The sequence below is a fragment of the Ailuropoda melanoleuca genome, chromosome 3, assembly GCF_002007445.2.
Source record: "Ailuropoda melanoleuca isolate Jingjing chromosome 3, ASM200744v2, whole genome shotgun sequence".
In the NCBI taxonomy this organism is placed as follows: domain Eukaryota; kingdom Metazoa; phylum Chordata; class Mammalia; order Carnivora; family Ursidae; genus Ailuropoda; species Ailuropoda melanoleuca.
The window spans coordinates 27,783,340-27,809,030 of NC_048220.1; the positions used below are offsets into that span (position 1 = coordinate 27,783,340).

Genomic DNA, 25,691 nt, shown 5'->3' on the forward strand with positions numbered 1-25,691 from the left:
GGTACTCCGGGAGGACCCCAGACACTGCTGCAGTAAAGCCGTTGTCCTCGGCCCCCTCCCACAACCACACGGTTCCATAGGATTGGGTCCGGAGCACTGACACCACGGAGCCTGGTGGGGTGGGGGGGACTATATTTAGTCAGCCCCACACACATGCGTGCACACATGACACAGTTGGGGCTCCATGTACCCATATCCCCCCTTTGGCGTCACACAGAAGAGGCCTGATCCTTGGCCATGTAGAGTCAGCTGGCTTCCATAAGGGACATGAGGGAAGGGAGGTGTTTTCTGCCATTCCCCAGGCTGGCTTAGCTTTCTGTGGGGAAGGAGGCCCAAGTCTCAGGCTTGGCAGTGTTAAACCCACCCTGCCCTCCAGGATGGGGAGCTCTGACCTGGGCAGAGCGGGTTAAGGGTAAATGGGGGAGAGGTGCAGAGAAGCCAGGAAGGGGAAAGACCTGGAAAAGAAAAGCCGCGGAAAATCGATTTTCCTGGGAGTGCCAAGTGGCCAGCTGCTGCCCCCACTTAGGGGGCTGGTTCCATGGAAGATTGGGGGGTGCTGGAAATTGGGGAAGGGACCCCCTTAACCTAGTGAGCTGTTCCCTAGGAGCCTGCCTGCTTACTCTGGCACCTGCTTTCCTCAGTTCCCTTGGCTCCCAAGTCTCTCATTATCTCCCCCACCTTGCAGCCAGTACCCTGAGACTTAGAATTCAGACATAGTTCCTGCCTCTTAGTCTACCAGCCTGCAAAATGGGTACAGAGAGGAGCTGAATACAAGGAGCTGGGCTGCTGGGTTGCAGGGATGCCCTCAGGGAGCCTGTAAGCTTCTGCTCAGTGGGTCTGGGGCTTGTCTCCCCTGGACTGGGCAGAACCGGGAGCATATCTGTTTTTCATACACTGAAAAAACACCAGTTTTCAGGTGAGAGAATTGAGTCTGATGGGTCTGACTTCATGGTCATGAAGGGCTTTAGACACAGCCACCCAACACCCAGACTCCAGATCATTCTGGGTCTATAGGATTGATAGAACCCAGGGAGGTTCAAGGGGCAAGTGACTGTTAAGGACTCAGGCCCAGGCTAGCTCCCACCTCCTGGCCACGCATATCTGCCTCCTAAAGGCCTAGACAATGGTCAGGGAGGGGAGATGGGCCCAGGCGTCCTGAAGTAAACAGCAGTGGTCAGTCAGGAGGACTGGATGTCCCCTAAGCCTTGGACTCCAGAGTTGGACAGGCCTAGGCTCCAAACTCGACTTGGTCACTGCTTACTTTGCAGTCACAGGCTGCTCTAACCTCACTTTTGCCACCTATAAAATGGGTATGAGCCTTATCTCTGTGTCTCAGAGCTGCAGGACTTGAAGTAGGTGATGGGGTGTGGTTCTCACTATGTCACACCTGGATCTGCAGGTGAGTCCGACCTCCTCCCGACCTGACTGCTCTGCAAAGCTGGCATTTTCCTGGGAGTGGTACCCCACAATACGGACTCCTTAATTAGACTGTCTTGGATTTAGCCTTCTTCAGGGCTGTTCTCAGATGGGAAATGTTGAGGTGGGGGGGTGAAGAGGCTGCCCTTGGGGCCACAGGGAGGGGGAAGCATGGGAATGGGTTCGATCCAGGGAGAGGAATGTGGAGTCCTTGGGTGTCTGGACATTCCTGGGGGCTTTACAATATGGGAGGAAACAGAGCCAGCTTTAGATCCCAGGCATTCTCGATTCCCCAACCCCTCAGTATGCAGCAAGGCCACAAGTTAGACTCAGCAGGGACTTACAAGGGCCAGATGGGTTCTTTGCAGTGTGGTGAGGGGCTTGGCACACACCTGTGTGAGAGGGCGGTTGGGACCATTGGAGATGGAAGTGCTGACATAGAGCAGGCGGTGTGGGGCCTGGGAGGCGGGAGGAAAGGTTGGCAGGAGGTATAGGTGGGTTCTTCCTGTGGCCAGAAATGCAGTGCAAGCCTGGACAGCTGAGTGCTGCCCTCCTTGCAGACTTCAGACCTCTACCGAGCGCTGGTCTCCCTATGTTCCTGCAGATAAGAGGGCGGGGGAGGAGTGCCCTCCACGGGGCTGGGGAAACCGAAGCACAGGGATTGGCTCAGACACAAAGGCAAACAGTAACAAAACCAGGGCCACAACCTAGGTTACCTGGCACTCCTGGCTTGAACCGTCCTTGCCATTCTTTTGCTGGCTGATGATGGCAGTAAAAATAATAATAACAGCCATCATGTGTTGAGTACCTTCTGTATGCTGCCCTGCACTGAGAGCTTCTGTCCTCTCTAGGACCGTGACGAGGGTGGGGCTGTCATTGTGTGCATTTCACAGACCCTGGAATGGGCTTAGCAAGGTCAAGCAACTTCTCCTTGGTCACCTAGGCTACTACAGAGGAACCCTCATTACAAAGCCCACTTGGACCCTTTCATGACCCGAACCTGTGCCTCAGGGCAGAGGATGGGGGTCCTACCCATCCTCCATGATCACTTGATGAGTACTGTTCCTAGTTGGGCCAGCCTCCTCCCCACCTGTGCCCAGCCCCTGACTGTCCTGGGGACCTCTGCTGTGTCAGGGCACGCCCCAGGTTTGGACCCAAGGCCCTTGGGACTGCTGGCTCCTTAGGCCTGGGAAGGGTGAGCCTGTTGCATTGGGGTGGGGTAGGGGCCAGAGGGTGCACCGGGGAGTAGATTGATACTCCTTAGGGTTTGGGGATCACCTTGCAGATAAGTTCTGGGAAATGCAATTGCTAGGCTTGTGAGAGCCGCTTGGGGGCCTGGTCAAGGTCCTACACCTCCCCCATCTCCCAACCTCCCACCTTCCTAGGGGCTCCTTTCCCCTCTAGGGAGCCCTGCACAGACTAGCTGAGAAAGTGCCCTTGAGCTGGAGATATCTTCTTCTATACACAGGGGCAGCCACAGCAGTGTCCCCTGCCCCCCCCCCCCGTCAGTGTGCCAGTTAGCCAAAGACAGCACCAGGCACAGTGTGGCCCTAGGTCAGGGCTCACTAGAGGTCACTGAGTCAGGTTTGTGTCTGGAAAGTGGTACTAGCCTCAAATGGAGGGGCAGACTGTGTTTAGGGCTCTGGGCTGTGTGGCAAGTCACTTCCCCTTTCTAGTCTCAGTTTCTGCATCTGTGAAATGACCCAGAGTCTGCCATGCATGCTCTCTGGGGGAGAGGTAAGTTACTCAGACACACACCCACATGCCTTCACCTGGTGTTCCCAGGTCCCCCATGCACAGGGTTCCTGCAGCCCTCATGCTGGCCATGGGATCCAGCGGGAGCAGGGCAGGCTCTAGAGTTGGGCCAGCCTGGATTGTAGTCACACCTCCACCATCCACACTTAACTGCCCCACTCAGCGCTGAGCCTTAGCGTCCTCATCTGTGAGATGGGTGGACCATGGGCTACTGTGGGAATAAAACAAGATAGCGTGGACAGAGCACCTGGCACAGACTCCGTTGATGGTGGTGACAGTGGAACCCCCACATACACTGAGCTGTCCTCTTGGTTGCTGTCCCCCCCAACCTCGGTCCTCAGGGATTCTGGGAAGGAGACAGCGCCAGCCTGCTGGCTCAGCCGGCTTGGCCACTGACCTTCAGAGCACCCAGGCTGTCAAGGCCGCCTGCCTGCCTGCCTGCCTGCCTGGCGGATGGGCAGGGAGGGGCACCAGCCCGTTCCTCGCCTGATGCTACCCACCCCTGTTCCCACTCTCCTCTCCCTCTCTGCGCCTGTGTGTGAGCTAATTAATCTCAGCCCCTTTGGGAAATTAGAACGCCGCAGCCGCGGCCTTCTCAGCCTCGCAGTGCCTGTGCTGCTACTGGGCCCTGCCAAGACCCACCGTGGTTTGGGGGCACGGGGTGGGGGATGGGGGCAGCAGGATGAGCTGGGCAGGCATGAGTCTCCCTGAGGCACCCCCCTTCTGACTGGGGGGTGGCATGGGCTCTGGCTTCTCCACTCCCTCCCCTTCCAGACGGCATCCATAAGGACATCAGGCAATTGCTTTGCTGGGGTGAAACCCAACCCGCAGCACCTCCCTGCCCTGGTCCTGGGGCTGGTGTGGTCATCCCTCACCCCGCATTCGATCTCATGGCGGGGTCCTCTTGTCTGCCTAGTGTGGGCTGATGGAGATAGATGTAATTATGGAATTTTGCTTAGGAAATTAATTTGAAAAAGTTAATTAATTGGTGGTTCCGGAGGTGGCAGTCTCCACGCCCAGCCAGTCCTAATGACGTCAGTGCTGACCGGCCTGAGACGTGCCGGTTCCTGGGCGGGCTGGGGAGAGGGACCCCAGTGACCTGGCGGGGCAGTCCTGGTGCAGCCCACGGAAGCACAGGGAAGAGGAGGAGGCAGACGAGTATCCTGCCTGGGAGTAGACACCTGGGAAGTGTGTGTGGACTGGGCTGCTAGATGCACGTGGACACCCTGAGAACTCAGCTGCTTGTTAGCATGTTCAACAAGCCGTTGTCAAGCTTCTGTATACCAGCTCCAGTGTCTCAAGTGCTGTGGCCAGCACAGACAGCCAAATGTTGTGTCCGCTGCTTACAAATAACTTTTTTCAAAACCTCTAAACTTACACCCAGAGGGTTCAAAGGACATGATAGGTCTGCTGTGCAGATAAAGCAACTGAGGCCCAGAAAGGATTTGACTTGCCCACCTCTTCAGCTCTGTCCTCCAGCACGGTGGTGTAGGGGGTGTGTAAAGCTTAGGCTTCTTCCCGGGGGAGGAATGCTCCCATAGGCAGCCCCGTCCCAAGTGTGGGTGATAGGGGCTTCAGAGTGGACTCTGTTCCCTGAGGAGAGGGCTGAAGAACGTGGCCAGCCCCCCGATCCTGGCTCCCCCAGTACCATTGTGCCTCCTCCCCCAGCCCTTCCATCAGACATTTGTGTTGCCCTGTGTGTTCACGTGGGGGCTTCCTCCACCACCATACCTAATCCTCACGATGACCCAGTTGGCTGAGGCAGGAGGCCCCATGCTCCAGGGCTCCCTTGGATACATAGGGACTCCATTCCTAGGACCTCCCGGCAGGGCCCCTGACCATAAGAGTCTGATCAAGTTCTAGTGTCAAGAGGAGTGTGGGCTCTGTACAGGCTTTGTCCAGACCGAGGAAGGGTCGGGGCTCAGGCAGGAGGTGGCCATCTATAAAATAGGGAAAATGGTAGCCCTATGGACCCACAGGACAGGTCAAGGATACTGACCTGCAAGAGGCCAGCAAGGTGAGGAACATGGGCTTTCAAGAGGTTTGGACCTGGGTTCCTCCAAGCTGTGTGGCTTTGGGCAGGTTCCTTAGCTTTTCTGAGACATTTTCCTCATCTGGGAAATGGGGATGATCCCCTAAGCCACTCAGAGGGCTGTGGTGAGGTGCAAAGAGGTATAATCACTTGAAGTGTCTTGGCCTTGGTACCAGCGTGGGTGGGAGAGCAGAGAGCCAGTGGGACTGGGCTGGCGCCAGGGCCTGAGAAGGCCAACGGGTTTTTGGAGGGGAATCTGGTGCATGTGGTTGGGGCAGAGGAGCTAGAAGGCCCAAGAGGTGGTGGTACTTGTGAAGCCCCCCAAGAGCCAACAGCTAGCAACCCAGAGCGACCCCCTGGGGCCCTCTAGGGGGAGTCATTCTGTACAACGTTCACTCCCAGATTGATTTAGCACGTCCCCTCAGGATGTCCCTAGGGTCCAGGTGGGCCCTGCAGTTAATTGTGTAAGCCTCACCTCTGATAGTTTTTTCAGAATAAAAGTGACCATCATGGGCAGGATGAGCTGGGCACTTTGCATCCCACGTCACTCTCATGTGGTCTGTACTTCTGAATTTCTTCGAGGTCTGACTCTGTGCTTGCGTTTAAGCAGGCCCCACCCATTAGCCTCCCGTGTAAGCTGGGTATAGGGTCAGAAGGGAGAAGCTTTTTCTGCCCACCTCGCCTCCAAGAAGCTCTGGGTACTTATCCTCCAACACATGAGGCCATAGGCTCAGTGCTCAGGGCTCTCTGTACAGACTCTGTGTGTGTCTGTCCATGTCTCCCCTAGACTAGGAGCTCCCTGAAGGTGGGGTCCCTGGCATCTCGGTGTTTCCCATGCCTAGCACAGAGTGAGCGCTGGACGAGGGTCATAGGGCTCCTCTATTCCTGTTTTACAGATAGACCAGTGAAGGCCCTGTGAGGACATTGTTCAGCCAAGGCCCGCACAGCCTTTTGAGGGGCAGAGCTAACCTGGCCCAGGTGGGTGTGGGGGTGCTAGTGCACACCGGGGTCTATCTGCAGGCCTCAGTGCCTTCCCTGACTTCTCTGGGGCCTGCAACTCCACCTGGCGGGCAGCGTTCCCTCTCTGCAGCTTTGAGCCTTGTGGTCCTGAGAGCGGGGAGTGAGGAGTTCTGGCATCAGAGTATCAGAGGGCAGACCTTCATTTCTCCAAGCCTCAATTCCTTCATCTGTAAAATGGGGGTCTTGGTACTTCTCCCTGGTGGTGCTTGGGGGTGGGAGAGTGGTTAAAAGAAATAATGCATTTGTTTTTAGCTCCATGTCTGGAACTTGGTATGAACTCTTTAAGCGTTGGCCATGGTTATTATTATTGTTGACGCTGTTACTGTGTTATCATTACATTATTATTCATGCTCCCAGGGCCCCAGCAGCTGCAGTGGCTCTGGGCCTGGACACAGAGCTTGGTCTGCAGAGAAGGAGTTACAGTTTCTAATTAGCGCCCCAAGGAGAGGGGCTGCGTTTTTATTTTGGCTGGAGGATCCCACCTGCCCAAGGCTTCCGCAGCCCCTGTCATCTCCTCCCCAGCCTCAGGTAGGGGGCCTGGCTCCAGGCAAAAGCCTCCCCAAATTTCCCCTGCCACTCCCCCCGCGTCCCCCCCCCAGCCTGGCAGACCTCCGGGGCCATGAATCATTTATGAGGCAAAAATGAAACCAATTAAGGACAAACTTTGAAAGCCTCTAATTGCTGCGCCTGGTGGCACCGAGCAATGAGGGGAGGCAGGCCTGCTCGGTGCGGAATCTCCTCGGCCCGGTCCTTCCCAGGCCGCCTGTCCCACAGCGGCTCGGGGCGCCGCGTCCTCCCGGCTCACCGCCGCCTCCCGGCCGGCCGCGGACGTGCCTGCGCGGCTCTGGCTGCCGCGTCTGCCGCCCCGGCGCCCGCCCGGGTCCCAGGCCGACTAATTAGGCCCGGCTCCCCTCCCCGCGCCGTCCGCCGCCCGCTCCAGGCCCGAGGTGATGGCGGCTGTTCCTGCCGTTCTGGGGCCTGTGCCCCAGAGCTGGCCGCGTTTCTCGGGGCGGGAGCCAGCCCTGCTCGCCTGGCTTAACCCAGACGAGCCCAAGACGCCCTGTCCCTGAACTGGGAGGCTGGGGCGCCCCCACGGTGGGGTCCGGGCGTGGGGAGGCTCGGGCCGTCCCAGTCAGTCTCAGGGAGAGAGCCGCGGTCGCAGCAGGAGTGGAGGAGCTGGGGGGGAGGTTGATGAAAGAGGGAAGCTGGGAGATGCAGGGGAAGGGGTGGGGGGGTACTGAGCTCCTGAGGTGTTGCTCTGGTGGGCCGCATCCAGTTCCTCCTCAGCTTTGTCAGGAACACAGTGAGTGACCTTAGCAGAGTCCTTTGCCTTAGTTTCCCTATTTGTAAACTATCGGGACTGACCAGTTTTCTCCTGGGTTTGGGATTTGAGGAACCCAGCTCTCTGTGCCCCTACTTCCCTCTCTTGTGAGCTCCGAGAGGGTGGCGGTCAGGGTCTGGAGGACGGACCCAGCAGGGCCTGCCTCACTGCCATGAGCTCTGGGCACGAGTGGCCAACCTGCTCACTCTGCTGAGGGCCAGGCAGGCCCTGGGCACTCAGGCACGTTGTTTGCTGAAACCAAATTTCTGTGCTTGTGTTTTTCCATAATTATATTAGCAGGTGGGATTTTTCCTCGGGGAGGCAGTGGGAGGGGGAGCGCCATGGCAGTGTCCCCGCCTGCTCTGAGCGTGAGCTCACACTCGGCTCTGCCCGCCCGCCTGTAATGATTTTTTAATTATGCAGCCAGTGCTCGGAATTGTTAATCCGCCTCCAGCCCAGCATCCCCTCCCGCAGCTCACACCCAGCCCCTCATGGGTGTCCCCGGAGCCGTGGTGCCCAGCCTGGTGTCCATCAGCTGGGGACCACCACCTCAGTGGGAGAGAGAGCAGGCCAGGAAGGAAGGGCCGCAGGGGCCGCTGTGCTCCATCTGCATGTGACAGAACTTGGTGGTGGTGGGGCCTGTGGCTCTCTTTGTTGTCCTCCTTCCCTGCTTTGGCCCTGCGTGGCTCGCACCCTCCAGGAAGCCTCTGGCTCTGGAAGGGGGCAGGGGAGTGATTGGTGTCCACCCCTGAGTGGTGTGGCCACACCCATTTCAGGGACATTAGCCTGACTCTCCAGCCTTGTGTGACCCCAAGGACACACACAAGTGTGATCTTTGTCACACACACAGTCACACTCTTCTTCCCTGCCCCACACACGCTCAGCCTCACAGCTAGACAAGCACAGTAGCACGCTCTGTGCTTCTCACATCCACAGCCACACCTGAGGGCCAGGGTGCCCTCGGAGACCACATTGCTGCCTCCCGTGCCCTGCAGGGCCCTGCCCCCACTCCCTCGCCTCCATATCCTCCCACCCATCCCCCCAGCTGGGACACACTCTGAGGCCTCCCTTCTCCCACCTGGTGGGGTGGCTGCCTGTGGCTGGGGCCTGCCTGGACATCCATCGACCTGGCCTGGGGGAGGGGGCAGGGGGTGGGGGTGTTCTGCAGCACCATGGCGGCGGCTCCTCTCCAGGCGCCCAGCTGTGGCATCTGTCAAGGTCAGATAGCGACTCCGGAACCAGCCGGCTCGGCCCCATGGCCCCTCTCGGCTCATTATTTTTGTGTTCCGGGGCTGCGGCGACACCTCCCTCCTTCCTCCTCAGCCTCCTGCCTCTTGCCTGCCTCCCCCACGCCTCTGCAGGGAGGGCCTGCGGTCTGGGGGCTTTTGTTTTCCAGTTTTTTCTGTGCTCAGGCCAGGCCGGCGGGTAGACGCTGGTCAGAGCTGTTGGGTCTTGAACAGCAGACAAGCAAGGAAGGTGCCTCCCTTGTGGCTGGGACAGGCTTTCGGCTAATGGAACCCTGGGCTGGTTTCTCAGGGGGACAAACTGAACGTGGGTGGAGCCCAACCCCCACCACAGCCAAGCACACCTGTGGGCAGCTTCCTGTTTCCATAGGGGCCCCAGCACCTGGCATCAGTTCCTGTCTGCACCGTCCCCATCCCAGTTGGGCCCCACACTCATGCCTCAGAAGCCCTGATACAACCCACAGTGTGCACATGCATGTGCGTGCGCACACACGCACACACACATACACACACAGACTCACACTGGTATACACATGGTAACAATGTGTTGACGCTCACGGACCAGAAGAACCCAGAAACATCCAGCCATCATGTAAACCACTGTACTATACACACATGCACACTCGGGCATATGCTTACATCCGGGGATGTAGATAGCACACACTACAGTTGTACACACAAGGCGGCCACACAGAGACCTTCACCTACACTGGCATATAAGCCCTGTGTATACATCAGTGTTCAAACCCACCGGGTGCCATCTGAGTCTGTGCGCATACACCTGGGCACACACACGGCCCCCCACCCCAGACATGCACGCGCACACACACACACTCATGCATGCAGCGTGTACGGTATCTGACGCACCTTCTGGGTGGACACACATGGATCTGCTGGTCTGTACTGCTGCTTGTAATACGCACTCCAGCCAGAGCTCACTCCCGGGGGCCCGGTGTTCCTTGAGCACGTTTATACCACCCAAGAGGCTTTTGTCCCTGACAGGCTGAAGTGAGCCTGAGGCCTCCCCCTTGATGTGCTCTGTGTGTCCAGCGAGCCCCTGGAGAGTGGGAAATGGTGGCTGAGAGATGGACTAACCTACCATCGTGGCCAGCCTCTTCATGTACACCCACCTGGGCCCAGTAACACCAAGATGGAGTGAGATGGGGGGTTCCAGGTACATCACGGTGGCCTTGCGGCTTCGGGCAGAGAGGCAGGCTCAGGGAGATGGCTTCTCAGGTTCTCTCTGGGTCCCTGCCCACCGCCAGCCCCCAATTAGGGTGTGTAAGCGTTGGGGGTATGAGATGTGGGCAGACTCCGGGTCCCCCAGGGTCTCTGGGCTAACCCTGGCCATCCACTCACTTCCTCCACCAGCTGTGGACTGCTGTGACCACCCTTGAGAGGGGGAGGTAGCTGGAGGTTTAGCAGTGACAGGGCCCCCACCCCCCCAGGAAACTCAAAACCCTGGGCCAGCCGCGGGTGGCGGGTTGGGGCAGGCACAAAGAGGTCCTCTGTGCGGCCTGGCTGGGCTGCCCACAGGATTCTGGGGGAGGAGGCAGGAGCCGGTTTCCGTCCCATTCTGCTTCCTGCGGAGGCCGCCGGAATGCCCGGAGCTCTGGCCCAGCCTGGCCCGTCCGGCCCACCCGCAGCCCCTTCCCCTGTCTTTTCCTGGGCCTTAGGGTACAGCTGCAGACTCCTGCGACAGTGCCTTCACGTGTTTTGCCCAGAGCCTGAGAGCCACCCCACCCCACCTCCCGAGAACTCCTAGGGTGGGCTGAACGGGACCTCATCATCCCGCCATAACCCCTCCTTCCATGTCCCTCCGAGCCCTTGGCCAGAGTTGGAGAGCCAGGCCTTGGAGTCACACAGACCCGGTTTCAAATTCTGGCGTTGCTGCTTATTGACCTTGTGACCTTACACAGGTGACTTGACTTCCCTGAGTCTCAGTGGCCTCATCTGTAAATGGGTGACAATACTAGTTAGAGAGTTACAGAAAAAATTCAAAGAGAAAATGTGTGTAAGGTGCTCAGCATAGTACTGGTAGAGTGAGTGTGCATTATCGTGTCCTCTGGGGACATGATCGCATTGGGAAGAAGCTACGTGCTCGTCTCCCCAGTCAGCCTCACAGGGTCTCAACCCTAGGACCTGTTCAAAACCTTCTCTCCAGACTTCAGTTTCCCTGTCTGCAGGTCACTTCTTGGGCAGATTCAGGTCCTCTGGGATTTGGAGGGTCGGAGGGGGTCACTATCTGGAGTCTTTTTTCCTGTGTCTCTCTACTTTTTTCCTCACGGACCCCTCAGGCATCATGACTCTTACAGTTTGGGGTGAGCAGTAAGAACCATTCTCCTTTTTACGGATGGGAAACTGAGGCTCATTGTGGGGCAAAGGCACGGTCAAATCAACAGGAAGAGACAGGAGAGAGCCACAAACCTAGATGTTAGGATTCTGGTCCCCTAAGTAGTCCTGTTAACACCCTTGCTCCTCACACGCAAGCCCTAAAAGGACAGATCCCCCTCCTCTAATTCCTTGGCCCAGTTATCTCTGACCTAGCCTTCCGCCACGGTCCACCGGGAGGGAGGTCTTAAGTCAGTGTGTGGCTCTGACACCAGGTTGATGTCAGCGCAGATATCACTTTGGGAAATGTTGGTCTAGATGCAGAGGGTCCCCAATAGAGAGGGCATCCGTTTTCCCTGTGTCACAGCTGCTTATCAGATTGCTTGCTCTAAACGGGCCAATAATCATCTTCCTTCAGAAGGTGTGTAGGAAGATTCAGAGACAAGGCATATAGTGTCTGGCACACAGGAAGTCCTCGTTCCTTAACATAGTAACTCTTATCCTCGGGGTTCCATGGTACAGATAGAGAAACAGACTCAGGGGCCGTATGCCAAGGTCACACCGAGGAAAGGGCTCTCCTGATGGTTTGATTCTTGCAGGGAGGGAACCTGGCCTGAAGGAGGTACCCGGGGAGGAAGCCTTTGTCTCTATCAGAAGTGTCCCAGATCACTCCCTAGAGCCCCAGGTCAGGGCATTACCTCCTGTCTGGGGCCTCAGTGTTCCTTTCCATGAAATGGGCTGACCCCCTCCTCCAGCTGTTTTTTGGGAGCTCTGTAAGGGAGAATAGAGCCCCATGGACTCCTGAGGTTTTCTTCAGCATGTTTCATTCTGCAGGCAACGGGGTTGTGCTGCCTTAGGTGGAGGGGTCTAAGAGGGTCAGGGAAGTAGGACTCTAGCCCCCTGTTCTGTCTTAGGGAGGTTCTAGTGGTGCTGAGGGCATGCCCTGCCCCAGGCCATCTGCTGGGTGTCAGCAGTGGTCAGCGTGTGCTCGTATGTGTTCATCTGTAGCTGGATATGTGCCCTGTGCTCTCGGGCCAGGACTGCCTTTCTCCCAGCCTCCAGGACCAGTGTCTCCATGTGCATTGCCTTGGGCCTGAGTGGAGCTTTTTTTTCCTTCTGGAAACTCCCTAGGCTGAATCATTGAAATCAGAGACGACGCCCCCCCCGCCCCCCCCCACTTGCTCAGCCTTGGCTCAGTTCAGCCACCAGAGCCTGTGGTCTGTTCTCTTCACCACCACTGGCTTGCCCACCATCCGTCTGTCTGTCCATCTCACCTCCTTTGGAGGCCAAGAAGACCAGCCACCAGCGTGGGTGGAAGGGTGTGAAGAGGGTGTAACAGGGATGTCAGGAGTGCACAGGGAAGTGTGGGGAAGGGTGTGAAGAACTGGAGTGTGCAAGTTGGCAGTGCTGGCCTGCCCAGACGATGGCGGAATGGTGCGCCCTGCTGGGCCAGTGGCTCGGGGTCCTGAAGGCCCTGCCGGAATGTACCCTCCTCCAGGAAGCCTTCCCTCAGCAGGAAGGACGACTGGAAGTTTGTTCTAGCCAGCCAATGAGCCAGAGAGGGATGGCGCCTTGCTCAGACTCGGCCCTTGGAGGTGGTGGCGGTGTGGCACAACTCTGTAAACTTATTAAAAATCATTGAATTGTACACTTAGAAATGGGTAAATTTTATAGTGTGTAAACCATGCCTCAGTAAAGCCGTTTAAAAAAAATCCTACCCTTGGCCTCCGTGTCCTGCCCAGTTGGGACCCCGCCAGCCTCACGACCATACCTCACACCCTCTTCCCCATTTTTTTTAAGTAAACTCTACCCTCAACGTGGGGCTCAAACTCACCACCCCGAGATCGAGTCGTACGCTCCCCCGGATGCTCTGCCGACTGAGCCGGCCAGGCACCCCTGTTCCCCTTTTCTTAAGAACTGCTGTAGGCTCGCGTCCCTTCTGGTAACCTCTCCTCATCTTGAGCTCACAGGCTAGCAGTTCCTTCCTCCTGAAAGGCCCCCAGTGCTCCACTCGGTCGCTTTCCCGCGCTCGCTTCATATTGGTTCCTGTGACCATTGGCCCAGCCCCTGTGTGCTCCTCCAGGGCAGTACCGCAGGCCATGGGGCTGCTGTTGGCTAAACAGGAGGGGGGGGTGTGCAACTGAACGTCTAGAACATCTCACTGTGGGCCACCTGTGTGCCTGTCTGTGTGCAGACAGCACCATCTCTCCCCCCAGGGCCCCTTCCCCACTGCTGTCTGGCCTGAAGGGCTCAGGCTCTGTCTGGGGGTGAATCCTGGCTCCCCTGGGGCTCAGGGTGGAGTGAGGGCATTACTGTCACCTCTGGTGACCTCATTGTTGGCTGGCATTATGATGTCACTGGCCTAGCATTCCAGGTTCCTGCCTGGGCATCTCCAAGCCCCCCAGGTGAAGACACCCCTGGGGTCTGTGACAACTCGCCCCCCCCCGCCTCCACATAAAGGTGACAGGCACGGTAACAACCCTGGTGGGGGGCAGCCTTGGGACAGCTGGGTCACCTTGCCCTGGGCTACTTTGACAGTTGCATGGGTAGAGCAAAGGTGGTCACCCAGGAGGGTGACTGGCACTTGGGCTCTGGGTTCAAATTCTAACCCTACCAGGCGCCAGTCATTTGACCTTGGCCTGACAGTTTGAACCTCTTTGAGCCTCAGTTTCCTCATCTCTGAAACTGCTTAATAGTTTCTATTTCCCTGGCTTCCATGTAAAGCATAGGAGCACAGGGCCTGGGATACAGTCGATGCTTAATAAACGCTAACCGATAGGGTTGGTTAGTTAAGGGACCCTGAGCGTCACTGGGTGCTGGGAGCTGGTTGGAGAGGGGTGAGTCTGTGTCTTCTGGGGCTGGCTAGAACCTGGGAGTAGAGGCAGGGGGGATGGTCCCACTGTCAGGAGAGTGGCCCCAGCTTTGACTTCCTGTCTGCCCAGCTTAGCCAGTGAGCTAGAGCCCATAGGAGGTTGGGTCGCATGGCCAGGCCCTGAGGCCAAGAACCCATTGACCCTCAGGCTCCTCCCTATCAATCCCTGCTTCCCAGGCCGTGGGCCGGAGTGGGCTGGGGTCCCCCCACCCCCTGCCTCCCTCTCAGAGCCGTGGGTATGTCCAGCTGCTTTCTCTTGGTCCCCAGGTCCCTGAGTCTAGGATTCTCCTCAGCGCTGTTTCCATGTCCGTCAGACTCTGAAGTCTCCAAGCTGGGCTACAAGCCTTGGATCTCTCTGAGCCCAGTCCCTCCGTTTTCTGCTTCCCATGAGGCTCTGTTCTAACCTTGACCCTTTGCCCTGTCCTCTCCAAGTCCTCTTTCTCTGACCCGCCCCTCGAGTTCTCTGTCTCATGATCCTGTATCTGCACCACCTGTCTCTGTTCTTCTGCCCCCATATTCCCCTCTGCCCCCAGCTCTCCAGGACTGGTTCCCCCCTCACCCCCTCCCTCTGGGCTCTGTCCCCGCCCGTCAGCCCCTGGTCCCAGCTCCCGGCCGGCCCGGCTCCTGCATGGACAAAGGGGTCCTTTGTGGGCTGACCGCGGCTGGCGGGGCGGCGGGGCGCTGGCTCCGCATTGCTGATGAAACGGAGCCCTTTGTTGTCCCTCCTCAGGCGCAGTATTTCTTTTTGGGGGCTGGATGCGTTCCTGGCAGGGGCGATGATGGATGCGCCCGCCGCCGCCCGCCTGCCCGCCAGCTTTCCCTCCCGCTCATTCCCGCTCCGCTTCAACGCAGCCCCAGCTCCTCCCCTGCTGCCTGGGCACTGCCAGGCCCTTCCTGGCCTGGGAGGGGGTGGCTGTGTGCCTTGCAGTAGAGGGCTCGGGCCTGGGAGAAGGTCTTATGTCTTCGCCTACCACGAGTAGGGCAAACAAGCCCTGTGGTCAGTGGTCCACTGGGACCAGGGCATCAGCTTTTCCCAGGGTCTAAAGGAGAAGATGAGCCAGGTATAGGGGCAGATTTGGAACAAGCTTAGAGACCAGGCCTTGGGGACTAACTAGATGCTGGAATCTGCCCACCCTGAGGTTTGAGGACAGAGTTACCCGGGTGCCAGTCTCCCTTGTGTCCTCCCCACCTTCAGTTTCTGTAGCTGACAAACCAGCGTTCTGCCTGCAGCACCTGTTTGATGACATATCACGTCCTCTGCTCCATAGCTCAGCAGGTCCCAGGACCTGGGGGTCTGGGAGAGGGAAGTCCCTGAGGAAGGACAAAACAAAATGAACTGATCAGAGAGATTCAAAGAAGGGGCCAGAGATGAACAGAACATGAGGTTTTGTTCCTACCACGAGGCTCAGGATGGAGACAAAAGCAGAGAGACTCAGCCAGAGCACCAGCCCTGAACACAGGCCCGTGTTAGAGGGAGCTGACTTCTAATTGACCTGCCCGCCCTGCACACAGAGCCAGATCCTGGAGCTGGGAGGAGGGAGGGAGGGAGGAGAGCAAGAGCAGCGTTAATGCAGCTATCGATTTCTGCCACCAGCCAGCAGGCCGCAGAGGCGGGGACACACAGGGGGGCTAGGGCGCAGGCTGCTCCCCTCCCCACCTCTCCCCCACCTCTCCAACCCAAGGGCTCCTGTCTTCTCCTGTCCTCTCCCCTCACCGTGTCTGGGCCTGCTGGCACCGTGTGCTCCAGGGCAGGGTAGTTGAACTCACATGGGGTGATGGTCGCTGGCCGTAGTCTCCCGACACCTAGCCGGGGTCACTGCTGCCTAGAGGGGTGTTGATTTCTGGGAGGGCCTGAAGAGCCACCCTGGCCTTAGGCCTCAGCAGGTGGGACAAAGCACGGCTATTGTACACGATCCTCTTCCTCTTAGCACAACTCTGACCTCTGTGGTACCCCTGGCCCATCCTGGACACCCTGCCGGGCCCTCCTGGGTTTGTCCTGGTAGAATCTGCCAGCTTGCCCGGCTCTTCCTCACCACCCGTCTATCTGCCTTCACTCGGAAGGAGTGTACATGGTTCGTTGCCCTCTGGGGAGAGGCAGGGAGCGTCTGGCTGTCTGCTGATGCCTGCCATTTTTGCCTCACTCAGGAGACAGAGCTTTTCTCTCCTATACTCGCTCCTCCTTGTGGCCACTCTTCAGCAGTCCCGGAGCAGGGGGCCCTGCTGGCTTGGGGCCTCAGTTTCCCCATATGGAAGTGCAGGAAGTTGGACTAGATGACCTCCCAGGACCAGGCCCGGCAGAGTCCTGTGACTGGGGGATGGTGGGGTTGCCTGGGGACAAAGATGTATGTGTGCCGCCCCCAAGCCTAGGGCGGGACAGGCCTGGCCAGATGTGCGCCTCCCCCTTGAGCCGCCAGCTGCTCAGGCTGGGCCCTCCCCTCCCACCCCGCTCCCAGAGGTTGCTGGGCCCTTGCAGGCAGGCAGGCAGGCAGGCAGGGCAGGGACACTTCAGAGCCAGGCCTGATGAGGAAACTGGCACTCCACGCCTTCTGGACAGTTCCTTCCAGAGCTCCTGGCCAAGGAGCCTGGCTGCTCATAAGCCTTAATCCTGGGGCTTGAGCAGAGCAGGCTGTGTCCTAGGAAGGGGCACCTCAGAAATGTGGATGTGGCCAAAGAACAAGCTCTGTTCCCTGGAGGGTCACACCCACTCTCAGTCCCAGTCCCAGCCTGCACCAGCCAGAGGCCCCTCCTGCCCACAGCCTACCCCAGCTCTGGGCTCTCACTGGTACCTCCTCCCAGACCCATCTGGGAGCCAGGCCGGAGCACAGCAGGGAGGCCTGAGTAGCGACAAGAGTGGGGTCTGAGGTAATGACGACTGTGGTTTGAGAGCGAGGAGGAAGCATGTGTCAATATGTGCACAGCGTGTCCCCCCACACTCTTACAGGAGAAGGCTTATCCTCTGACACAGTGCTGACTGCCCTCTAGCAGGAGGATACATGCTCCTTGAAATAAGGATCCTGTGCTCTATTTGGCAACCTCTTAAAGTCAGTTTCCTTTCCCTGCAGGACTTGTCAGAGCCTTGAGGTAATCCGTATGTATTAGGAATTGCCAAATGAGAGCCTGGGAGCAGCTTTCCAAACTACTACTACTTCTTTCTTTTTTATTTTTTTTTAAAGATTTATTTATGTATTTAAAAAAGAGAGCCCACATAGGAGCACAAGCAAGCAGGGGTAGGGGCAGAGGGAGAGAAGCTCAAGCAGACTCCCTGCTGAGCATGGATTCCCATGATCCTGACCTGAGCTGAAATCAAGAGTCGGACGCCCCCACTGAACCACCCAGGCACCCCAACTTCCCAGACTTCTGGTCTGTACCTTCAGGCTTTGCAGAGGCTGTTCCAAATCCTTTTGTAGATGGGTCAGGGAAGGAAGATTAGGAAGCAGATGGTGACTCTCTAACCCTCCAAGGTTAATAAATATCCCCAGTTCTTTCCTACCCCCCAGCCCAGGAAGAACTGGCCGGAGATCTGGGCTGTGCAGACCCGAGCTGAGCCTCCACCGTGACACTGGTTAACTGTATATCCGTGGTCAATTCTTCTAAACCTCGTGCTCCTCGTCTATAAAATAGAGTATTATTAGTCACTACTTCAAAGGGTGCTTGTGAGTCTTAACTGAAATAGTACAAATAGGGGCATCTGTGTGGCTTAGTCAGTTAACCGTTCAACCCTTGATTTTGGCTCAGGTCATGATCTCAGGGTTGTGGGATCGAGTCCTGCATCGGGCTCCGTGCTCAGCGCAGAGCCTGCTTGTCCCTCTCCCTCTGCTCCTCTCCCTGCTCGTGCTCACTCTCTGTCTTTCTGTCTCCTCTCTTTCTCTAAAATAAATAAAATCTTTAAAAAAAATAGTACACATAAAAAATACCTCACCACGTGGGGCCCAGCACTTAATAAATGCCCACCAGGGCTTGCCGTTGTTACAGTGGTGATACCACTGCTGGTCGTGGTGGGATGTGAGGGAAGGAGAGGTGGAGATGTTGACCGCCGCCCTGACCCTGTCCCCTCTTGTCCCCACAGAGTGAAGACCCTTCCACGTGGACACCTGACCATGTGCCTGCCCTGAGCAGCAGGGCCCACCAGGCATCTCTGTCGTGGGCAGCCCGGCCGGTGCTCGTCTGTGGACCCCCCGCAGTTGGCAGCCCCCCGCCCCCAGCAGTGGGCTCCGGGCCGTGGCCCCACCATGTCGAGCCTTGGCAGTAGCCCCCAGGACAGCGGTGGCAGTAGCAGCAGCAACGGCAGCGGCGGTGGCCCCAAGGCAGGAGTGGCCGACAAGAGCACGGCGGTGGTCACTGCCGTGCCAGCCTCGGTGGCGGATGACGCGCCGCCCCCCGAGCGTCGGAACAAGAGCGGCATCATCAGCGAACCCCTCAACAAGAGCCTGCGCCGCTCCCGCCCTCTCTCCCACTACTCTTCTTTCGGGGGCAGCGGTGGCAGCGGCGGCGGCAGCATGATGGGCAGCGAGGCTGCTGAGAAGGCTGCGGCCGCCGCAGCCGCTGCCTCCCTGTTGGCCAACGGGCACGACCTGGCGGCGGCCATGGCCGTGGACAAAAGCAACCCTACCTCAAAGCACAAAAGTGGTGCTGTGGCCAGCCTGCTGAGCAAGGCAGAACGGGCCACGGAGCTGGCAGCCGAGGGACAGCTGACGCTGCAGCAGTTCGCGCAGTCCACGGAGATGCTGAAGCGCGTGGTGCAGGAGCACCTCCCGCTCATGAGCGAGGCGGGCACCGGCCTGCCTGACATGGAGGCCGTGGCGGGCGCCGAGGCCCTCAACGGCCAGTCCGACTTCCCCTACCTGGGCGCCTTCCCCATCAACCCGGGCCTCTTCATCATGACCCCGGCGGGCGTGTTCCTGGCCGAGAGCGCGCTGCACATGGCCGGCCTGGCCGAGTACCCCATGCAGGGAGAGCTGGCCTCGGCCATCAGCTCGGGCAAGAAGAAGCGGAAACGCTGCGGCATGTGCGCGCCCTGCCGGCGGCGCATCAACTGCGAGCAGTGCAGCAGTTGTAGGAACCGAAAGACTGGCCATCAGATTTGCAAATTCAGAAAATGTGAGGAACTCAAAAAGAAGCCTTCCGCTGCTCTGGAGGTAACGACGCCTTAGAGGGAGGTGTGTGGGCTCTTGTGTCTGTCTGGCAGTCCAAACCCACCCCCACCCCCCCAGCCCTGCTTCTCCTACTTGGGCGAGTGTCTGGGGGCTGCTCAGCCTATCCCTGGGCCCTGGGGATGGAGCAGGCTCCCAGACACTACTAGTTCACTGCCCAGAAAGTCAGAGCCACATCCTGAGATCTCATTAGGTTGTAGTTTGCGAGGCGAGCATCAAGTTCCAGGCGGGGGCCTAGTATTTCCAGCCAGGCCCGGGGATTCTGGACCCCTTCCTGGAGTTTTGGGCCAGCTGTGGAGGTTTCCATATAGGTCCCAAGTTTCTGACTTTCAGACGTATCCTAAAGCTTCCAGTCCATGCCCTAAGATTCTGGGGCTCTCCCTTGTCCCACTTGAGGGGTTCTGTCCTGTGGACCATGTGGCTTTAAGGGGTAAGCCCTTCACTCATCCCTTCAGAGCCCGGCCTTTCCCCTAAGGCCGCCCCAGTGCTCACTGCCCTGCCCTGAGGCCCGGAAGAACCCTGCATCTAGACATCTCATTGACAGATATGGGGTTTCTTGGGACCCCAAGGGCAGTCTGGCTGCATAGGTAAACAGCCAGGGGTCCTGTGGGCCTAGGGTGAAGGGGTGGCTCTGATCTTGGGGTGTAGGCCAGGCCTGTCCACTTTGGGATGATTGGCTTTCTGGGGAAATCACCACATAGCCACATGGTCTAGGCCAAGGCAGCCTGAACAGGAAGGGGCTTGGAGCAGGCAGAAGGGTTCCCATGCTGCTTTCTCTCCACCCTCATGGCAGAGCTTGTCCCTGTGCCCCCAGCCGTGGCAGCCTAGCTGTGGTGCCAGGCCTGGGTACAAAAGCATCTTTTCAGCCTGCTGTCCAGGCCCCGGCCCCGCCCCTCTATGAGTGGGCTGGACGCAAATGTTCAGAATGGTTGGAAAACAATAATGACATCCCAGCCGTGGCTACTCCCCACCCCCAAGCCCCAAACCTCACATATCTGCTCTCCTGCCCAGAGAACACACCTGTATGCACACAAAGGCACCTACTCTCATCTCACGGAGACACACACACACACACACACACACACACCCCTCCCTGCCCAATCCACATAGATGTAGCCTCTTAACACAGCCAGTACCCTTCCTCCCCACCCCGGCCCCACACACACTACACACCGTAGCGTAGCTCGAGGCGCACGTCCATGCAGGCATCCAGTGCGCACGCTCCCCGCTCATTCAACAGAAACATGCACACGGCCCCCAGACGCGCCACAGCCACGTGCCGCTCGTGACCTTTGGACCAGGGGAACGGGTCTTTCTGTTTGGAAGGAGGGTTCCTGGACACAGTGGCTCAGGGGGCCTCAGGGTGCTCCGGGCCCTCCAGCGGCCCCGCGGGTCAAGGCTTCTTCTCTGGCCCGGTCAGGATGGCAGGAACTCCGCGGGGTGGCTGCCTTTACTCCAGGCCCGTCCCTCCGCCACGAGGCCATCCACGGGGGAGCGTCTTTGCACCAGGCCCCGCCGGACCCTGACTGAACTCTCTCCTTGTTTTTGTCTCCCGCCCCCGCCAGAAGGTGATGCTTCCGACGGGAGCCGCCTTCCGGTGGTTTCAGTGACGGCGGCGGGAACCCAAAGCTGCCCTCTCCGTGCAATGTCACTGCTCGTGTGGTCTCCGGCAAGGGATTCGGGCGAAGACAAACGGATGCACCCGTCTTTAGAACCAAAAATATTCTCTCACAGATTTCATTCCTGTTTTTATATATATATTTTTTGTTGTCGTTTTAACATCTCCACGTCCCTAGTATAAAAAGAAAAAGAAAAAAAAAATTTAACTGCTTTTTCGGAAGAACAACAACAAAAAAAGAGGTAGAGACGAATCTATAAAGTACCGAGACTTCCTGGGCAAAGAATGGACAATCAGTTTCCTTCCTGTGTCGATGTCGATGTTGTCTGTGCGGGAGATGCAGTTTTTGTGTAGAGAATGTAAATTTTCTGTAACCTTTTGAAATCTAGTTACTAATAAGCACTACTGTAATTTAGCACAGTTTAACTCCACCCTCATTTAAACTTCCTTTGATTCTTTCCGACCATGAAATAGTGCATAGTTTGCCTGGAGAATCCACTCACGTTTATAAAGAGAATGTTGATGGTGCCGCGTCGAAGCCCCTCTGTGTCCATCCGCGCGTGCAGAGCTGCGGCCAGGAGCTCACAGAGGGGGAGGGAGCAGCCCACCCACCCCTGGGCCCAGGCCGGCCCATGCTGCATTCGCGGTCCCCAGAATGGGATCCCCCACCCCGACGATGATGATTTTGCGAAAATGAAAGTTGTGTTCCTTTATCCATGGAGATCTGGGGAGCCCGTGTCTCGATATTTCCGATCCTGGCTACTTCCCTTAGAGAAAATAAGTCCTTTTTTTCTGGCCTTGCTGATGGCCACAGAAGAAAGGGCTTCTTTGCGTGGCCCCCTGCCGGTGGGTGTGGGTGCCCGGGGGCCCCCTGCGGCCTGGGCCCCCTTGCCCACGGCCAGCTTCCTGCTGATGAACATGCTGTTTGTATTGTTTTAGGAAACCAGGCTGTTTTGTGAATAAAACGAATGCATGTTTGTGTCACGAAGCACCGCTGGCTTCTTGCTCTCCGGTTTGGGGGGCTGGCTTAGGGGCTGTTGCTGGGCAAGGGTGATGTGGAGCCACCTTGGGAAGGAAGAAGGATGGCCCCGAGGCCATTGAGAGTGGGGCTCTCTTGAGTCAGGCCCGGCAGATCCTAAAGGGGGTCAAGCAGAAGCAGCCAGCCTGGCTGGCGTGGTGGAAGTGCTGTTAATCTGGAAATGGCTGGTTCTGGAACATTCTTACCTGCCTGATTGTACCCCCTACCTCAGAACCTGGGCCTCCAGGGACCTTCACTCACCTGGGGCCACCTTCTGTATATACCTAAGTCATCAGGGCCTGGCCAGTGCAGAGCAGCCAGCAGGACCGGAGATGGGGCCCAAGCTGCCTGTTCGGTTTCTTTCTTTGTTGCAGGGATCTATTGCTCCCCAGACCACTGAGGTGATCCCCAGGGAGCAGTTTTAACCCAGATTTGTGGGGACCTGGCTGGGCCCAGAATGCACACAGAAACACCCCTACGCGCCCCCATACCCCTCTTTGGGCCCGAGGGCAGCTGGACTGAAGCTGGGGGGTATTCTTGGCTTTGGTTCTTGAGCGACTTTTCCCCACCCCCAGAAAGTTTGTTGGCGCAAGGTTGTCTGCGACCTCAGTGCCCAGATGTCTGGGGAAATCACCACATAGCCACATGGTCTAGGCCAAGGCAGCCTGAACAGGAAGGGGTGACAGCTGCATGGCCCCCACCCCTGCACATCACAGAGGCCGGCCTGCAGGATGAGACCTATCATCCACTTGACGGGCAGACATTCTTCCCACCCAGCTGCTTGGAGCCTGGCTGAGATGGAGGCTAGACTGGAAGAAGGACTTCCTGACAATGTCGGGGGGCCTCGCCTCAGGTGGGTGAGGGCTTTTTGAGATGAGGAAGGGGCAACTTATGAAGGTGAGTGGGCAGTGAGCTGGGGGAGGTGGGCTGCTTCTTCCATTGTTGCTGGGAGGAGAAAAAGCAGCCCATATTGGGTGGGGGCTCTGACCCCCCCAACCCCTTCCCGGTGTCACAAGCTCCCTTAGAGCACCAGGAGCTCAGCAGCCTGGCCTGGCACAGCAGGGGCAGGCGGGGGTGGTGGGAGGCAGCTTTCAACTCCAGCTCTGCCTGGGAAAAATTCCCTTTCATGTGGCTGCCTGTGATCTCTCCAGGCGGCTCTGCCGAAGGGGGGCGTCCAGCGGGAAGTAGGGGGAGGTGTTGCAGCCAGGGGCACCCTCATCCCCTGCACAAGGCGAGCTGCAGCACCTCCAGATCGTTGAGTGGGCAGGGAGGGTCGTCCTTGGGGGCAGCAGGGTGGGAAGCCTGGCCAGCAGGGGGCACCCAGGCAGGAGGCCCCTGCCTGCCCCCGCCCTGCTGCTGGCAGTACACAGGCCGCAGATGGCCTCGGCCAGCCCTCATTGGCATGCCTACAGGTGTGGGGTGGATGGCTCCAGTGCCAGCCCGGAGGGGGTTGCTGTGACTCAGCCAGCCTGTACCTTTTTAGCGTGCCAACCCACAGCCCAGCCATGGCTCCTGGGCCTACCCTCAGCACAGAGCCCTAAGCTTGAAGCCCCTCACCTCTTCCAGTTTGGCCTCTGTGCTCTGCTTGTGGACATGGGAGGCCAGCCCCTCTGTCTGGAGAAGTCCAGGCAGGGGTGGGAATAGCTGTGGGCTGAACATGTGATGAGACCTCAGTTACCTCATCTGGGAAACGGGGACAATAATCGTCTCTCCTCCATGAAGTTGCCCCAGGATGAAATGACATCACTGTAGGGAAGGGCCTGGCTCGTCATACGCACGTGGTCAAATGGCAGCTACTGTTGCTGTTCTAAAGCTGTTCGCCTACATCTCACCGAGATGTCCCCACCTTCTGCCCAGGCTGTGGGTCCTCCCTAAAGCCCTGGCCGCCTCACCTTCCCCTCCCAACTTCCCCATCCAGTGGGCTAGCTGCTGCCGCGTCCCCCGGTGGGCTCCAGCCCTGGCCAGGCCCTGCTCCGGCACGTCCACCTCCAACCATTTCTGGCTCATTGTCTCTGAATCTCTCTCGATAGTCTCTGTTGGTCTCTGACACTCCCCTGTGTCTCTGTGTCTTGCCATCCTTCCATGTCCCTGTGAGTTTCTTCTGTCTCCTCGCGTCTCTCCCTGTAGCACCTCTGCGTCTGCTGTTGCTGGCTCACCCTTGCTGCTCTCCTGCTGATGGAGAAGTACTTAGAGGCAGGCTCCCTGTGGAGCTGTATGCCCAATTCCCCTCCCTAGGGGTGCCCTCTGCTCCCCTTGCTCCCCTTGGGAGCCTGACCTCCTGGTGACCTGACAGCCTTCAGCCTATGCTCTCCTTTCCCCCACCTGGATGGCAGGGGTGGTTGAGGGTACACACAGGGATGGAGACAAACCCAGCCTCCATGCATCTGTGTGTGTGTGAGAGAGTGAGAGAGAGACAGATTTCAAGGCCCTGACAACCGTGTGAGGCCTTGTGCAACAGCGTGGCTGTGTGTGACATGAAAACAGGTCTGTGACAGTGTGTGGTAGGCTCTGTGAGACCTCATATGGCTGTGGGTTAATGTACGATGTCAGTAGCCACACATTGGGATACTTGGTGACATGGCACATGTAATCCTATGACATTGTGCAGTCCTCTAGCAGACCCAGTGTGATGTGTGTGACACTGGCCAACGCTGTGTGTGTGACATTGGATCTGCGACACTGATGTTGTGCGGCACGCACGAGCCTGTGACAGACACTGGGTGATTCTCTCTGGTTTGTGACATTGTGTCTGTGTAACCGTCATGGGTGTGGCCCTGAGACTGACACCAGGACTCCATGGGAGGGTATGATGCTGGCTTGTGACCAAGCTGTGACCCTGTGACACCACTTGCATAACCCTGGGTGTGTGCTCGTGACATCATGTGTCAACGTGCACCTGCGATCCTCTCAGGGATGCTGACTCCGTGTGCCACGTGTGACTTGGTGTCCAGCATTTCCTGGGGCTCTGCCCTAACAGCATGCAACTCTAAGGACAGAGCAGTGTCCCTGGCAGCCCCTCTTACCCGCAGCCTGGCCCTGAGGCCCATTCTGGGTGGGGGAGCTGGCGTGGGGGCAGCAGGCGCAGTTCCCACGGCTGCCACGGCCCCTTTCCCGGCCCTACCACCAGCTTCAGCGCCACAAAATATCCTGGCAACCCCAGCCTCTTTGTTCTCTGTGGCCGCCAAAGGCCTCTCCCCACCCCTGCTGGCCCAGCGCCTGCCAGGCACCCCCCTCCCCTCCAAAGCAGCGGGACTTGGCCTGACCCAGTCCCTTGGTGCCCTTACACCCCCACCCGCGCTGGGGCCCCTGTCTCATGCCCTGCGCCTGACTCAGCACTCCGGCTGGGCCTTTGCCCCTCTGCTAGGAGCTTGCTGCGCTCCCGTTGTACAGGAAGGAGGAAGCGCCCGGCTCTCGTAGTGGACCAGGTGTTTGTGGGCCGGGAGCTAGGCGCTCCGCATGCATACTTCACTTTGGTCCAAGGCTAGTTGGAGGCTATCTTCGGTCTGGAATGGTTTCAAGTTGTCGAGTAAGTTTACTTCTTTGGCTTCAGAAAATCATCAGGATAGGGATTATTACTACCTATTTTACAGATGTACAACTGAAACCCAGAGAGTATGTGACGTGCCCAAGTCACAGAGCGAGACGGTAGCAAGGGTCTGATTAGAACTCGGGCTTCTGGCCTCCACCCCTTGCACCAGGCTGCTTTGGGAGGACCATGTGCCTCCATGGAAGGGAAAGCGGACCTGGGAGTCTGAACATGTGGGTCCTTTTCACTTCTTGGTCACCGTGTGTGTGTGTGTGTGTGTGTGTGTGTGTGGTTGTGGCTCGCACACCCATCTGCGTGCACCCTTGATGGATGACCTTCGCCAACCACCTTTGCCTCTCTGTTTCTAGGAAAGAAGGGCAGCACGATC

General features: G+C 58.0%; 1 protein-coding gene across 3 annotated transcripts in view; it reads left to right on the forward strand.

Annotated features, from left to right (window-relative positions):
• The window catches only part of CXXC5 (CXXC finger protein 5), a 34,557-nt gene extending 12,810 nt beyond the window's left edge, over positions 1–21,747 (forward strand). For all 3 annotated transcript variants that reach the window (XM_011220290.3, XM_034656117.1, XM_034656118.1), the window contains exons 2-3: positions 18,058–19,126; positions 20,707–21,747. In XM_011220290.3, the coding sequence (XP_011218592.3) occupies positions 18,221–19,126; positions 20,707–20,751 (951 nt within the window). In that variant the 5' untranslated portion in view covers positions 18,058–18,220 and the 3' untranslated portion in view covers positions 20,752–21,747. The remainder of the gene's footprint in view (positions 1–18,057; positions 19,127–20,706) is intronic.
• Positions 21,748–25,691: the final 3,944 nt, after the last annotated feature.